The sequence below is a fragment of the Akebia trifoliata genome, chromosome 15 (assembly GCF_017979445.1).
Source record: "Akebia trifoliata isolate Shusen 1 chromosome 15, ASM1797944v1, whole genome shotgun sequence".
Taxonomy (NCBI): domain Eukaryota; kingdom Viridiplantae; phylum Streptophyta; class Magnoliopsida; order Ranunculales; family Lardizabalaceae; genus Akebia; species Akebia trifoliata.
The window spans coordinates 23,988,909-24,006,575 of NC_141389.1; the positions used below are offsets into that span (position 1 = coordinate 23,988,909).

At 34.3% G+C, this 17,667-nt stretch overlaps 1 protein-coding gene across 2 annotated transcripts; it reads left to right on the top strand.

The window, feature by feature from the left end:
* Window positions 1-1,457: 1,457 nt before the first annotated feature.
* Window positions 1,458-10,334, top strand: LOC147384689 (protein NRT1/ PTR FAMILY 2.7-like). 2 transcript variants are annotated; one of them, XM_086426028.1, is made up of 4 exons: window positions 1,458-1,596; window positions 1,721-1,938; window positions 5,488-6,029; window positions 9,472-10,334. In XM_086426028.1, exons 1-4 carry the CDS (start codon window positions 1,491-1,493, stop codon window positions 10,304-10,306), a joined length of 1,701 nt encoding a protein of 566 aa, XP_086282154.1. In that variant the 5' UTR covers window positions 1,458-1,490; the 3' UTR covers window positions 10,307-10,334. The 2 variants fall into 2 exon arrangements, with proteins under 2 accessions (XP_086282154.1, XP_086282155.1); XM_086426029.1 differs by having other exon boundaries at window positions 1,471-1,596; window positions 1,686-1,938.
* Window positions 10,335-17,667: the final 7,333 nt, after the last annotated feature.

Genomic DNA, 17,667 nt, shown 5'->3' on the forward strand with positions numbered 1-17,667 from the left:
CACCTCAAACTCCTAGTCAAGTGTTAAGAAGATAGTTGTACTCGTTTAATTGACCCAAAACATGGCCGAGTTGACTCAGACTGGATTGAGGGCCGGCTCAATCATAAGGCCACTAAAGGAAATCGCAGGCCCCACCTTGATTGAAGGCCCCATTAATAATATTTCTTTTAAGATTTGAGCCTTCTTATAACAAGATAGGGTTAAGCCTTGATAAGCTACTCAGGAAGGATAGGTCAAGTGCTCGAAACCCATGAAACAATGAATTCTTTCGGACCACCCTCTTGGTTTCGATTAACCCTTGACTCAACCAGTTTCATAGACTTTCCAAGAGGGCAGTGTTTGTGACCCTGAGATCACAATGTGAAAAAAGCCTAAATTTGATGGTCTTGGACTATCAAATTTCATAAAATTCGACAGACAAAAGAGTCAAATTGACATCGAATTTTTCATTGTCAAATTTTTTTTTCGACGAGTCGAAACTATCAAATTAATGAAGGATGAGAGAAATTCGACAGCTCTAAACCATCAAATTTGGGAATATCTAGAATTTCAACAGTCCTGAACTGTCAAAATTCAATATATAAAATTCGTAAGGTACATCAATTTTTTATGTCGAATTTTTCAATTTTCACATAGTAGATTAGTCACACTCGAAAGGTGGAGACATCTACGATAAGGGAAAAAAAATCAAAGTGTCTATGTGGCACTTTTTCCAACCGAACATAGATTGGGCTGGGAGCCATATAGAAAGCGGCTTTATTAAGAATCCAATGTATTTTAAAACTCATACCAAAAGTACCACATAGACACAATTCCTATTATTATTGGAACGAGCCATTTAGAGAGGGCAAGTGGTTTTATTAAGATTACAATGGATATTAAATTCCTACCAAAAGTTTCCAAGTAGACTCAATTCCTATTACAAGGCCCTAAAAAATGGAAAAGCTTTAAGATTCTCATGTGGAATCCCAATCAAATTTGGAAATTATCAAAATGTAAAAATAAAAAAATAAAAAAAAATAAAAAAAATAAAAAAATAAAAATATATATATATATATATATATATATTTTAAGATCTTTTCGAACCCATTAAAAAATATTTTAAGATCTTTTAGAACCCATTAAAAGGCGTACAGATCTACGGTTCTTGAATTTGTCCACATCCGGGAGTCGATTGTGTATACCACCCAAGGAGTCATATTATCACGACTCTTCGGTTAGGGCATATGTGCAACTCAACCATAATCAACCCGTTGACACCCTTAACATCTACCGTGTTGATTTGGAAACTTGACTGAGTCAAAACGTTAGCACTCATCAAGTCAACTCGACTCGGCAGCCATCGTAATCAAGTTTTAAAAGCCATGACAAATATAATTATCTACTCTGTACTGTAGTAACCCTCAACACTATAAATATAGCTTGAGATCTACTTCTCTCACTCACTCTTCCTCACATCTAGGAAAGAGAGAGAGAGAGAGAGAGAGAGAATGGCAACGATTGATGAATCTCTTCCCAACATCAACCATAGTACGGACGAAGAAACATCTGTAGATCACAAACATGGTGGCTGGATTACCTTCCCCTTCATCACAGGTCTCTCTCTCTCTCTCTCTCTCTCTCTCTCTCTCTCTCGTACATGATACATAGATGTTTTTTATTTATTTATTATTAATCAACGGTAGAAAGAAGTTTGATGGACGGGTATATGGTCCAGCAGCAAGTATGATGGGTCTGACACTTGCCGCTGGAGGGTGGTCGTTCAACCTAATCGTGTATCTAATAGGAGAATTCAACATCAAGAGCATTGATGCGACACAGATATCAAATGTAGTCAACGGTTGCACCAGTCTCTTCCCTATTGCTGGAGCCATCCTCGCTGACTCCTTCTTTGGCACCTTCACTGTCATCTCCATCTCTTCTTTTGTGTCTTTCTTGGTATGTTTCCTTTCTCACTCTCATTCTCCATTAATTATCTTTATTCCTTCTTTATTACGTGGCATGTTTTAAGACCGTGTGTAAGGATCTGGACTCTACTTCAAAGTATGAAATACAATTGATCCCTTAGATACATTCAAACGAACTGCCTGCTTTAGACACTGGGTTTAACACTGAGCTGGTCTGGCAGTGCATAGAGAACCATAATTTTTCTAATTTGTATCTCAAGAAAATAAATCTATGGTTATCCATGCACTGTCAGATCAACTCAGTATTGAAGCCAGTGTCTCACGGACGTAGTATACTCTTGCACAACACGTGTGTGTGCGCGCTTTTTAATCAGTTTCTTTAATGGAAAATGTTGAAGTAATTTTAAAATTGACAACAATTCTCACATGGCTGACATGGATGTATGTATGACTTCTCATCGAGAGATACGAGTGAAAAGCATCTATGGTTATGTGTGCACTTCCACGACTCCACATCAGCAATGTGAAAATCGATGTCAATTTTAATGTTACTCTAGCATGAAACTTCTTTAATTTTACTAAAGAAATATGACTTAGAGAAATAAGAGTACTGATTTTTAACTCAAGAATTTTCATTCGGTATGTATGCAGTTGACATGGCAAGGACGCAAAACTGCTGATCTTTTTCTTCAAGATACATAAAGAGAAAGATCAACGATTTTGTGCCCTTGCCACATCAGCCACATCCATACCAAGTGAAAATTCTCGAGTCAGAAAATTATTAACGAAAAAATAAACATGATCTCGATCATGTAAGCACAACATCAAATAGTAGGGATTTTATGTGTATCTCGATAATATGTATTTTGATGATATTTTCTTTGGGGGCGGTTCAAGGGCCATATGAGAAAACATATGAAAAAACTTTCGTTTTTCAAAATAAGAGTTAGAGGTTTTGAATAGAGCTGATTTTTTGCAAGGATGGTCACTATGATGAAAAGATCATCCTCACAAAAAATCAGCTCAATCAGAAACTTCTAAATCCATCAAAAGTGATTTACAAATTAATGATAAAAATTGGTAAAAAATCGATGGTCCACATTCTAAATCACTTTTAATGGCGTTAGAAGTTTTAGATTGGGCTGATTTTTTTTTTTTATAGATGATCTTCCCATCATAGAGATCATCCTCACAAAAAATCAGCTCAATCCAAAATTTCTAACCCATATTTTAAAATTTTATTAAAAATGAAAGTTTTTACATATGTTTTCTCATATGGCCCTTGAACCTGACCCATTTTCTTTAGGATAATTCCCAACTGTTGGATTTTGTACTTACATGATGAAGATTATATGTTATTTTTTAGTCCACCCAACCTTTCATTTTTTGTATTTCTCTAGTCAAGATTAGGTTAACTTGATTTGAACAATATCTTAAGTCACATAATAATTATTTGTAAACAAACAATTTACAATAAATTGTTTGGGAGCTGCCTAGCCTCAAAAATAGTTTAAAATTAATTCTGGAGCAGAACTTGTCTCCTCTCCTTCACCAACCATACTTATTGAGTCTTTTGGTGTCATATTAATCAGAGACTTTTTAAAAAGTAGTGCTGAAGTGACTTTAAATGTACATTATTTTGGGGGGGGGGGGGGGGGGGACACCATCCACACATCCATATCAAAAATGTCACTCACTATGTACATTTTAATGTTAAAAAATTTTAGCATTATCCATTTTTAAAGGATTATTCTAGAGTGACTTCCTACGACATCCATCTCAACATTGTGCTGATGTGGCAGTTACAGATGATCATAGATTTATTTCTTCAAGATACAAAGAAAAAAAATACTGTTACATGCACACCACAGCATCAGGGCATTGCAGTAGGAAGTCACTTTAGAATCTTCCTTTTATAGAACTTAACCTCAGATGATATTTTCTTGGGAAGTGTAAAAGATTTAGGAGCCATTTTCTTCGGAATGTCTAGAAATATGCTTTCATCAGGGCCATTGGTGTAATAAAGAGTCTCAAATATCGTTATTTAAACAAATGGTTATGAATTTTGTAAAAATACAGGTAACTTTGTAAATAATTTTTTTTTTGAATCGTGATCATCCTACTACCCCACGTGGCATACTCAAGTGACTCTCCTGACGTGACAAGTTTGGGAACCGTAGATATGTACATCTCGGGATACAAAATTGCACTTTCCCATATAAAAAAAAAAGTATGTCTTGAGGAAATTGTGTATCCTAAGGCATACAGATCTATGGTTCCTGAACTTATCACATCAGGAGAGTCGACAGAGTGTGCAACGTGAGATAGTCCGATTATCACGACTCAATTTTCTTTTATGAAAATTGTTTTAAGTTACAAATTGTATACATCTTTGTTAAAAAGCGGTGAAATCCAACCCTAATCTTAATCTGGACATTACTTTTAATTAAAATGTCTCTTTAGCATTTTGGCGCACAAAGATCTATCCCATTGGAACAACGAAGCAACTTATGCGTTCTTAGTTAATTTTTTTTTTTTTTTTTTAAATACCATACCTAGCTAGTTCTATAATTTTCTAAAAGGTCATACCAAATTTTGTAATTTTTTCATTGTTTTTTAGAGCTACTACTGGCACTTCAACTTTTATTTATTACACCCCAATTAAAAAAATAATAATAATAAGTCAGTGATTGAGAATAAATAAAAGTTACGGTGCCAATAGAAACTCTCTCTTTTTTTTACATTTATATTTTTGCGTTTAGGATTTTATATGAGCCTAATCACTAGTGGTAAATAATTACTAGAATTGTTCGTTATAAGAGTGTTGATTTTGTAATTCAACTTGATAGGGTAACTCAAAAACTCACTAACGTGACACGTGCAAGAGTTGTAGAATTTTTTTTCCTCAGAAAGCATGGTTCTGTGTCCCAAGGTAAAAAAGTCTATGATTCTTGCCTCAGTTGAGTTTTTGAGTTACCCTCTCAGGTTGTTGAGATACAAAATCACATTGTGAAAACTAGAAAATTTGACATAAAAATTTGACGGGCTAAGGCCCACGAATTTTAGTAAATGAATTTTGACGATCTAGGACCATCAAAATTCTTGATGTTCCCAGATTTGATGGCTTAGAGTTACCAGATTTCTCTAATCATTTATTAATTTGATAGTTTCAACTTGTCGGAAAAAAAAAATTTTAACAATTCAACATTTTGGTTTGTCGAATTTTATGAAATTTGATGGCCCAAGGCCGTCAAATTTGAGCTTTTTTCACATTGTGTCAAGACTCTTGTTATAATGTCTTGTACCGTTGAGATTATAATTTGAGTCAACCCCTTGTAATGTTTGAACTTTGAAGAGTGTGTTTTAATCTTTAATTGGGGTGTGATAAATAATTTAAAATTGTGGTGTCATAAGTAAAAGTAAGGGGTGCCAATCACAACACTCTTTTTTTTCCTAAATAAAACTGGTTGATCAAAAACAAAGATTGAAGAATATAATTGTTACTCTTTTTTTATTTTTAAAATAATTAATCGTTTTTTACAACAATTTTCACAACCTCATCCCCATTTTTTTCTTGCAGGGTGTAATTCTATTTACCTTAACATCAACACTCCATTCCCTAAGACCTCCACCATGTACAAATGAAACCAACACCACGTGTGAAACGCCATCAAAACTCCAATTCACACTCCTCTACACAGCTATAGCTTTGGCTTCAATAGGGACAGGTGGGTCACGATTCACAATTGCCACCATGGGAGCCGATCAATTCAAGAAGGCCAAGGATAAAGGAATTTTCTTCGATTGGTATTTCATCGTCTTTTATGTCGCCTCCGTAATAGCCTTAACCGCCATCGTATATATTCAAGATAATGTTGGTTGGGGATGGGGGTTCGGTGTGGTCTTAGCGAGTAATTTTATTGGGTTCACCATTTTCTTATTTGGTAAGCGTTATTATCGGCACATTAAGCCCCAAGGAAGCCCATTTACGAACTTGGCACGCGTAGTTGTAGCAAGCATTACGAAGAGAAATGTTCTCATCTCATCTAATAGTGAAGATTATTACTATGGACACGCTAAGACTACAAAATCGTCGTCTCCGACTCTGACATCAAGCTTTAGGTACGACATTACTCTTCTATACGATTAATTTTGGGTGCTTAAAGAGAAAGATTGGTAGATTATGTTCTCATCATGTTTCCAAAACATTTACCAAAATGATTAATAAACTTATTTTTCTAAAATGGTATGTTTACCACATTTTTTTGTAAATTCTTTTAGAATCATGATAATCTGACTTGAAAAACCGCACTTGATTGACGTGACAAGTGCACAAAATCATAGATTTTTTTCTTCGGGAGACACAAGTAAAAAGGCTATAGTTCTGTGCACTTGCTACATCCACCAACTACAGATTGCATATATTTTTTCGTGTCATTTTATCATTATTAAACTTTCTTTTATGCCCTCTTTTAGAAAATATGTAAATAGCCTTCTTTAGTATAAAAAAAAAATAGAAGAAATCATCGGAGAGACGTCGAGAAAGTGAATATTTAAAAAATAAAAAAATAAATTACAAGGAACCATACCTTAATTTATCAATCTCTCTCAACCTTTTCGATAAATTTCTTGTTAGTGCTCATAATTAGCATAAAAATGATACCTTTTTAGATCATCATATCAAAGCATCATCCCTAATGTTATTCCTAAATTAAATTCCGTCTATCTTCTCTTAAATTGTTCATTTATACATGTGAAGGGTTCTAATGATTCATGAAAAAACACATGATCTCGACTGTATAAACATGAAATGCAACTATCAAAGATAAATGATTAATATATATATAAAAGTAAGTGAATAAGAAAGGGAAACAATCTTACAACTTATTTCTCTTACTTTGTTAAAAAAGAAAAGTAATTATAATGGCCCCTTCACAAACAAGAAATTTTCATAAATCAGATTTATTACATATAGCAGCTGATGTGATGAAGAAACAACAGCTCATCTTGGTGTGGGCCCAACGACTAGAATAGATTTTGTCTACTTTTCAGATCCACAATCGTGCAAGCTTTTAGGATCCACTATCATTTATCAAACATTTAAAAAAAGACAAGTGTTGTTTTCCTCTCTCTCTCTCTCGCTCTCACATGGTGGAAACTATAGATTCTAATAATCCAATAATTGATGATCCTCGAGATTTGTGACCTCTAATATCTCAAGGCGCATCAACCATCTAGATTCTAGATCTTGGATTTAGAATCTACATATGTCCGACATGGACCCACACTATCATTTTCCAATTGAATTGAATTTTAAAACTAGCATTATAGTATAGGTGTCATTTACGTTGGTGATCTAAAACGTGTAACATGTGTTGCTTTATGCCACTTGGAACTTGATGACGTCACTTTGATTAAGTCACGCTCACTATTTTTTTTTTTTAAGTGGGTAACACAGTTGATTTGGACGGTTCTGATTAGTGATTAGTGGGTGATCAAGTATTGGTGGTAGAGAGTGATTTAGTGACGTGGACATCTAACATGAAGAGTGGGCGAGTGGGAGTAGATGTGTGTGGGTTCCACTATCTCATGCGAGTCATGCACGTACAGGATCCGCATGGTTGGTGTGGCCCACAGTTTTTACTGTACTGCCTAGCTTTATGGGCTTTTGGGCCCCCCACCTTGGGCTGTCAATGGATTTGGTACTGGTTGTATTGGTTCTATTTAGGACTGATTGATAAGTGTCGGATTGGACCTTGATCATCACTGTTTTTGGATTGGGACATTTTGATCCATAATGGGATATGTTGATCCATATCCGGTAAGATCCTTATCGGATCCAAAATTTTCGTTCCAAATTTATTTTATTTTTATTCAGAAGAAATCAGATATTGGGTCTGATCCAGTCTATTGACAGACCTAGCCCAACCAATATGGTCCTGGGCTAGAGCCACATTATGGGCTTTCCTTCGAACCTATAATTTAACATGAATATAGGGCTGTCAATGGATCGAGTTTGATTTCGTACCGATCCAATTAGGATTGAATCCAGAACTGATCCGATAAGTATTGGATCAGACCCTCATCAGATCTAAATATTAAGATACAGATCTGATCCATTAACAATTGGATTGGGCCAAACGTGATTTTATATATAAAATCTAAGTAAATTTTTTATATCTCACCAAATATATAATATAATTGATATACTTTCTAACATATTATCGAAATCGGGTCTTTATTGGATAAGGACATGATTGATCTAGATTTGATCCTTTAAGATATCAGATCGAAACCTTATCGGATTGGATCCTTATCGAAATCCAAAACATTGATCTAGACCTGGAGTTATTTGATCGGAACATATCGGATTTTGAGTTTAATATGATCCATTGACAGTCCTATCCTTTCCATTTCTTCTTCTTCTTCTTCTTCTTCTTCTTCCAACATTCACTTTCGGTTTCTATGACGATGAGAAGATTTGAGGAAGAAATTAAAGAGATTGGTGATGTTGACTTCCCCTTAGACTGGCCATGTACCCGATACCATCATGCATCACAAATTATTCTAAGGATTGAAATTTTAATCAAATTTATACATTTTAATATTCTTTAGGCGAGTAAAAACCAACTTATAAAGTTCAAACATTATCCTAAAAAACTTAATAAAACCACTATTGTTTGTTAAATGAGCAAATAATTAACTTGTAATTTTATACTATGTTTAATTATTATTTTTATGTTATTTTATAGTTATTTTTATTTTAAATTATATATCTGACTATATATATATATATATATATATATAATAAAACACAACGACAGGTCCAACTCCAACAATAATGGAGTGTCCCACATTATTTTCTTTCTTCTTCATCTCTTCAATTTTATTGTCTTTCCTCTCCTCCTCCCTCTCTCTCTTCCTCTTTTTTTTTTTTTAAGAGTTGTGATAATATGACTCACCAAGTGGCATGCTCAAGTGACTCCATGACGTGATAAGGTCGGGTACTGTAGATCTTAATGCCTTGGGATACACGATTGCAATTCCCCATAATAAAAAAAAAGTTTACCTCGAGGGAGCCATCTATCCTGAGGCAAACAGATCTAAGGTTCCCAAACTTGTCAACGTCATGGAGTCATTTGAGTATGCCACCTGAAGAGTCATATTATCCGAACTCTTTTTTTAATACTATCCCTTTAATTTTACAATTTTTTCTCTTTTTTCGTATTTTAAATAATACCCCTTTAACTTTACTGTCTTTTCTCTTTCACCCTTCTAATAGCAAAGAAAATGCTAGTGCCTCAGGCATGGGCAGACTCTAGTATACAATATACCAACAAGCTAGGATGGTGAGGGAAATTTGAAATCAACCCATGTTTGCGAGCTCGATATCAAGGCCTTAACCGTTAATATTTTGGACCAGCCAGTGCTCACTTATCACTCATTTTAAAAGACAAAATATGTAATTTGTTTCACTTTAGAGGTATTTGTTGTTCACTTAAACATCTTCGTTTATTAATAGTAAATCATGAGCTTAAAATCATAAAATGTGAACTTCATGCAGATTCCTAAACCGAGCAGCACTAAAAGCCGACATCAACATTGATGAAAATGGAACAATAGCAAAACCATGGAGACTATGCACAGTACAACAAGTTGAAGACCTCAAAACCCTAATCAGAATCTTCCCACTTTGGTCAACAGGTATTTTCTTAAGCACCCCAATAGGCATCCAAAGCGGCCTAGTCGTCCTACAAGCCCTAACCATGGACCGCCACATTGGGCCACACTTCAAAGTCCCAGCAGGATCTTTCCTAGTCTTCACCCTTACATCAACATCCATCTCACTACCCTTCATTGATCGTTTCCTTATTCTAACGTGGCAAAAGATTACTCGTCGATCAATAACACCTCTCCAACGTATAGGAATCGGCCACATATTCAATATCCTTGGTATGCTTGGGTCAGCCCTAGTCGAATCAAGGCGACTTCGGGTTGCTCGAGTCCATAACCTTACACATCAACAAGATTCAATATTACCCATGTCAGCATTATGGCTAGTGGTGCCATTAGCCATTGTAGGGGTGGGTGAAGCGTTTCATTTTCCTGGGCAGGTCGGGTTGTATTACCAAGAATTCCCGAGATCACTTCGTAGTACTGCAACTGCTATGATCGCATTGTTAATCGGAGTCGGGTTTTATTTAAGTACCGCACTGATCAATTTGGTTCAAAGGGTTACGAGATGGTTGCCCAATAATATTAATGAGGGGAGAGTGGACAATATGTTTTGGATGTTAGTTGTTATTGGGGTCCTGAACTTTGGTTATTATGTAATGTGTGCTATGTTCTATAAGTATCAAAATGTCGAGAAGGGAGATGAGGATTATAATAAGGATTAGCTACTTTTACAAAGCAACATGACGAGGATGATCAATAAGAAAAGAATATATTTGCTAAATCTTGCATTTGTTGGGTTTTCTTACCCCTCCTATTTTTTCAGTTTTTCACTTATTAGAAGGTAACTTTAGTTTGATTTTTAGTGTGGATTGAAATAGTATTGAACAATGAAAATCTTTAAAACAAAAAATAAAAATAGTTTTATCTTGTCTCAAAAAATGATAGTTTTAAGAGTTAATCGCGATAATTTCAACTCTCTTGACATGACAAGTTCGGGAATCATAGATTCGTACCCTAAGAGATACAAAACTGCACTTCCCCATAAATATGTGTATCCCAAGGGAGTCGGCATATAGATCTATGGTTCCCAAACATGTCACGTCAGGAGAGTCGATTGAGTGTGCCATGTTAGGTAGTCAGATTATCATGACTTTATTTTAATGTCATTGTGTAGTAATATTTTTATGAGTCGTGATAATATGACTTGCCAGGTAGCATAATCAATCGATGCCCTGATGTGGACAAGTTTGAGAACCGTATATTTGTACACCTCGGGATACATTTTTATGGGGAAGTGCAGTTGTGTATCCCGAGGCATATAGATCTACAATTTCAAAACTTGTTAAATCAAGGAGTCGATTGAGCATACCACTTGGCGAGTCATATTATCGTGACTTTATTTTTATAAGTAATTTTGTGATATTTACAAAAGGTAATGTTGAAATGATAAAAACGAAGACACAAATGACGTGGTGACGCACACATAACCGTAGATGCATGTTACTTGTATCTCGAGGAAAGCATCTACGGTTATGTGCACACCACCATGCCATTATGTCCCACTTTGTGTCACCCCAACACGACTCATTTACAAAATAGTGATGAGTGGAGGGGAAGGAAAGATCAGAATGGCTAGATTACATATCTCCCCCTGACCACCTCCATGTGGTATGTCTAAAGTGTTAGTCCAATGAAAAGTGTAACAAGCACAAGAATTTTTTTGTCACCCGACTTTTTCCTCACCGTGCTCACAGGCTCCCCACTGCACCAAGGGAAAAATTACTTGCTTACAGAAATCTGGGATCCACCAATCACATCAACCCATGTGTATTGAATGACATTCATAATTTACAAAAATACCCTTATTGGTTACAAAACTACTCTTGTATGCTTGACATGGCAAGCACTGAAGTATCTGTGAGCACTGTGAGAAAAAAATTTATGAGCAAAAAATGACTCCCACCAAAGTACCCAAAGGATTAGTAATGAAGATATTGTACGTTATCCATAAGGGGAATTTAGGCATAACATAAAAGGAATCCTAATGGGGACTTTAAGTTAGTAGAAATGATCAAGCAATATTTCTCTATGATATCAATCCAGTCAATCCACTAATTAAAGAAAGGGAAAATTATTAGAAAAATAATATATTAATTATTAAACAAATAAAATCAAAATTTTCAAAAAGTTTTGGAATGGACTGATTTTGTGTAAGGATGATCTCTATAGTCAGTAGATCATCCTCACAAAAAATCAGCCAATTCTGAAACTCTTAATCCCATGAAAAGTGATTACAAATTAACGGTTCACGATTCTTCATCTTATAAACTATGGTTAGAAATTTCAGCATTTGCTGATTTTTGTGAGGATGATTTTCTTATCACAGAGATCATCCTCACAAAACATTAGTCCATTCTAAAATTTTTAGCTCATATAAGACAAAATGCTTCGTCTAGAATGTTGTCTAGGATTTTGTCAAAAGAACGCTGTCATATATATATATATATATATATATATATATATATATATATATATATATATATATATATATATATATGAAAATTGACGGTTCTACTGTCAGATTTCAATGAAAGGTATTTTGGGCACGTGATTAAATTTAGGTTGAAAATTGGTAGTCCAACCGTCCGTTTTAAAAAATCAACGATTGGCCCGTCGGTTTATTACTTATTTGATAATTTCATAAAAAATATTATTTTGTTAATAATTTATTATTTTTTAAAATAATTTTCCCTTAAAGAAATTATTATCAAGAAGAAAGTAATACTTTATTTATTTTATTTTTTTAGAGACCTCTTTTATGAGAAAGAAGAATTGGAACAAAAGAAGGAAGGTAATTGCAATGGGAAAAAAAATATATATATATATATATTTTTATTCTCTTTTTTTTTTCCCTAAACCATAGACACATGCAGCCTAACGAGGGTAGTTTTATCAATTTGGGGGTGTCCTCGTTACACGCAGGCTAATATGATTGGTCGGTCCTGGATCCTTTGACTAACTCCATATATTTTGATGGACTTAAAGTTTAGGCCTTTTATTTAATGGGCTGGACCTTCCCTTTAAATCATCCCTATCGCCAAGTTTGACTCGTCTCTAACTCAGCCCAAAGCCCATCCTTCTAAATAAAATGGCTCTAACTTGGTTCAGTTCATAATCATACGAGGCTTTAGGGCCCACCATTCCATACATGGGTCCCACCTAAATCTTTGGACCACAAATGAATCCATCTGATCTTGAACATTTATTCGTTAGTCATTGTATATGGACCACTGAAGTTTCTCCACTACAGAAAAGAATGGAATCAATCGTACGGTTGGTGATGCTGATCACATTGATTGTATGGTCGGGCAGATACTTTTAGTTGATAAACTTGATTCCTTCAATGGTACATCACATGTTTACAAAATAGACCAATGTTAGGTTCTCAAACAAGACAAAGGAATAGGGTTCTTATCTGCCCACCAACAAAACCTAATAAGGAAAATTGACCCCAAGAGAGGACAAACCATAGATGGGTGGGATTGGAGAAACTTTTATTTTACTTGGGCACAAAATGGGTTGGGGATAGGGCTATCAATGGATCGGGTCGATTTGATAAGGATTCGATCCTTGTTGGATTGAATTTTTATGGGATAAAATAGGACTGTCAACGGATCGGTTCGGTATTGGATCAATATCACTCCAATACTGATCCAAATTTTTTTTTAATATGTACATGATCCGAACAGATTAATGAATATCTGAAGTGAATTTGAACTGTTTCATTTTATCCTTAATTAGAAACCGATCCAATCTGGATACATGTCTTATTTTCAGATGACCAATGTTCAAAAACATTTTAAAATATAAATCATATAAATTTTTTTTAAATCTACTTTCCAACTACAAATAGAGAGAAAAATCAAAAAGAATAAAATGTTTTTATCTATATGTATTTATATGAAATTAAGAATAATAACAAAATTATTAAAATATGTTCGGATCAGATTTTTTTCAAAGCGGATTGGGGTAGATCCAAATTTGATCCAAAATTGTTTCAGATCTAAGATTCAAATCCAAATCCTATCTGAAAATCCAATTTTTCATATTTTTTCGGATCAGGTCGGTTTAGACATTAGGTATCTCTCAAATCATTGTCAACCCTAGGGAAAAATCTGATTGGACATACAAAATAGGAAAAATTGCTTAATGAACTCTAATGGAGGGATTTCTTTCTACACACCCCTAATGTTCCTGCGATAACCCTATTGTCTATTTAATGATCTTTTTTCTTTCTTAACACATTCTCATCCCCTTATAATTGATGAGATCAATGATTCAAATTATCAAGGGCAACCATTAAAATCATTGCTATCAACCTTTGTTCCAATCATCGATCAAGACGTAAACCTAATTTGGGTTTCTTCCAAAAGGATTGATGGTCTTTAAGTCTTGAGAATCATTTTTCTCAAATTAGATCAAGGATCCATTTTAGGCTCTATTGTAAGCCAAGCAATCAATCACCTTAATACTGATTAATATTTGAAATCTATAAGCTAGATCAATACTTTTTGGGGGGAATTGAGGTATCTGGGACACTTAGAACTTCGAACTTATCCTCAGGGAACGTGCAATCCCCTCCCTTCACATACACCAGGTAATTTCTAGATGAATCCTTGAGGGTGGCCCCTAAGAGATGAGTCATTTTTTGCTCACAGACTCCTTAGCACTGTCCACATCAAGCATACAAGGGTAGTTTTGTAAATAACAAGGGCAATTTTGTAAATTAGGAATACCATTCAATACACATGTACATGTGATTGGTGGACCTCAGATTTCTTTGAGCTCTTTGAGAAAAATTTTGTGAGCAAATTTTTTTTTCCTAAGAAAGGATTCGAACTCAAGTCCTCCACTTCTTGATGTGTGGTTTGGCCATCTCACCAACCCTTAGAATGCTCACTAGGTTGATACTTCATCATCTTAAATGTTGGAATTATGTGTACTATAATTCCAAATTAATTGAAAGTTAGGGCAAGGTCCTATCCCATTTGATGGTTGATCGATGGGGTAAGCTAATATTCTTTGATTTAGGAGAAAGTCCAATCAATCCCCATTTCGGTTAGACAATAATAAATGCCTAATATGATTGATTTGGTGAAGTTGTAACTCGACAAAACATTGTGCCAAACATATTATCAATCATCCATCACAATATTTGTCAAGAGGAAGCCCCATTAGCGGGTACTCCAAAGTAGAAATAAACAATTAGGGTTTAGTTAATTTAATTAAAGAATGTAATTTTTTCACTTTCAATTATAACATGAAGTTGAGGGCTCAAAGTAAATACATAAAAGGGGAGTGTTCGAAGGCCTTAAAGAGAGCCAAACATTGTACCAAACATTTTTCAATACATGGTAGGGTGATCTCTATGGTGAGGAGATCTTCCTCCCCAAAAACCAACTCATTCTGAAACTTCTAACCTATGAAAAGTTATTTAAAATAATTGGACGGTCCACGATTCATCAACTTATAAACTAGGGTTGGAAATTTCGGAATAGGCTGATTTTTTGTGAAGATGATCTCCTCACCATAGAGGTTATCCTTACAAAGAATCACTTCATTATGAAACTTTTAGCCCTTATATTGAAAAATGTTTATCTCTCTTTAGGGCATCCAAACGCTTCCCTACATAAAATTGTTTATACACTCATACAAAGAGATAGGTATTGATAGACTCATAAAAATAAAAATAAAAACACAACCATGACCCTTAAAACATAACATCCAATTATCAATTGAATAGGATTCTATGGTCGATGAGTGACACCTGGATGCCAAAATCGTCTTAGGAGTGATCTTGTAGGTCCTATAGGTTGGAGACGATCTGCGGATTTTTTTCCCTAGAGATACATGATACTTAAGATACAAAATTGAAAAAAAAAATAAATAAATAAATAAAAAATAAAAAAACCTCAAAAATATTCAAAATTGCCCATAGGACTTTCAAAATATTGCATATTCATTTTTTTTTTAGAACCTTGCATAGTGTCGGTTCTTCTTTAGGTATCTTAGAAGAATAATCCGGGTAAGATGTCCTTTTCCTATAGACTAGACACGGTGTCTACGCGGTACATTTTGGCTGACATATTGGGTTTCTAACTAAGCCGTTTTCTACATTGATGTATTTAATCTCCAACCAAAACATGTCACGTAGACACCATATGTTACTATCGGAAGAGGGACACCATGTTCTACATTGCAACTCATCTCACAATTGTAAACATCATTGAATGCATCTTTAGTTGTTTTTTTATAAATATGTCGATCCCTCATACTTTGAAAACGTCAAAAGGTCCAAATTTCAATAAAATGAAAAAAAACAACACTTTCACACACATTCAATTGAGTCAAACTCAGTTGATTAAGGGTGCCAATTCCTTCACTGGATGAGTGACTGAATGCAATACCGGAGCATATGTTCGATTTTCTTACCGGTGGTGAGGCAAAGACCCCTAGTTCTTCTAAGTTTTTATGAGATACACTTTGCTTTAGTTATAAATGTCAAGATAATAAAATCAATGTGAATCAAAATACTGAGTGAATTTAAGTAGAAAACCGAGTTGGTTAATACCTTCCTTAACTCACGAATGAACCGTCAAACCCGAATCTTTGATTCACAATTCTTTATATATACATCATTCTAAACCATATTAGATGGTCTCCTCCCAACTTCTTTTCAAGGGCTTGAAATTTTGAGCCTAACCATACTTTGTAGACTCATTAACCCATTCTTGTATGGGCAAGTCTAAAGGGCAACCGTGCCCATTTGATAGCTTGTGAAGAATGGGCCAGTTGATGGTCCATGAAGAGCGTTTGTATTTATAAAAGAGATGTAGAATAATATATCAAGTCGGTTTATTTACACACATCGAAACAACTCATTGCACTCGCTTAAGTGACTTTTGCAAAAATAAAATAAAAAACAAATTACCATTTTATCATTTCATTTAGGCTTATTGCACACACCATGACTTACCCAACAAAAAACTTATTTTTTTTCTTTTTTCTTCTTTCCTTCCTCTTCATTTTCTTTTCTTTCTTTTTTTCTTCTTTATATTCATCTCTTTTTGAGTTTTGTGAGAGGTTAAATAAATAGAGATTAGGTTTTAAGTTTTTTTTTTTCAAGTTATATCTTATTTCTTTGAAATTTCTTTTACTTTTTTGCATTTAATTATCAAGGAAGATAGAAAAAACACTATTAAAACATCAAAACGATGATTTTGATTCGAAGTCACCGAAGATTTTTTGACAGATTTGTTCAATAGGTTTTGACCGAACTTGTTTTCGCACATTTGGTAGGTACCTACTGAATACCACGAAATATATTCTATAGATACCTACCGAACATAACTTTCTCATGTGACTCAATTGGAAGTACTAGGGTAAGAAAAATAATTAAAATTAAAGTTTAAAATCTTCATTGAAACCTTCCCATATGCAAAGAAGAATAAGAAGTTGAAAAATAAATGAGAGAGAAAAATAAAGAAGGAAGAAGAAGAAAAATGATTCGGTACCCTTAGGTGGGTAAAATAAGCAATTTATGCTAAAATACATTTTATAGGTGTGTAAGGTGGGTATCGCCAAAAAGTAGGTGCAAGATGAGTTTTAAGTGTGTTCAAAAATAGACCCATCCTAATATACCTAAGGCTGACAATGGGTTGGATAATATCTGCTTATCTGACTCATCTTACCCGAGTTATTGGTATGGGTACAAATTTTTTATCCAATTAAGAATTCGGGTAAATTTATCTGCAATTATTTTTATCCGAATATTTTTAGAGTTGGATTTGGATATGAGTCATATCCAACCCAAATATCCATTAATCTGAGTTTAATACGGTAAATTCACAATAAAATATATGTATAACCCACAATTAATATTTTTTCACATTATCTTCACTTTAAAGTGTATATATCCGACTTTGATACCCGTTTAAAATTTGGGAACAGGTCGGATACGAATATCCTTTACAAAAAGAAGTGGAAAATAGTCAATATGGATATTAGGGGTGCATATTGGATC

What these genes read in the sequence shown, in the direction of transcription:
- LOC147384689 (XM_086426028.1), top strand. Translation starts at nt 1,491, where the DNA reads ATGGCAACGATTGATGAATCTCTTCCCAACATCAACCATAGTACGGAC. An exon ending in TACCTTCCCCTTCATCACAG is followed by an intron (nt 1,597 to 1,720) that starts GTCTCTCTCTCT and finishes ATGGTCCAGCAG; the next exon opens with CAAGTATGATGGGTCTGACA. An exon ending in ACTCTGACATCAAGCTTTAG is followed by an intron (nt 6,030 to 9,471) that starts GTACGACATTAC and finishes AACTTCATGCAG; the next exon opens with ATTCCTAAACCGAGCAGCAC.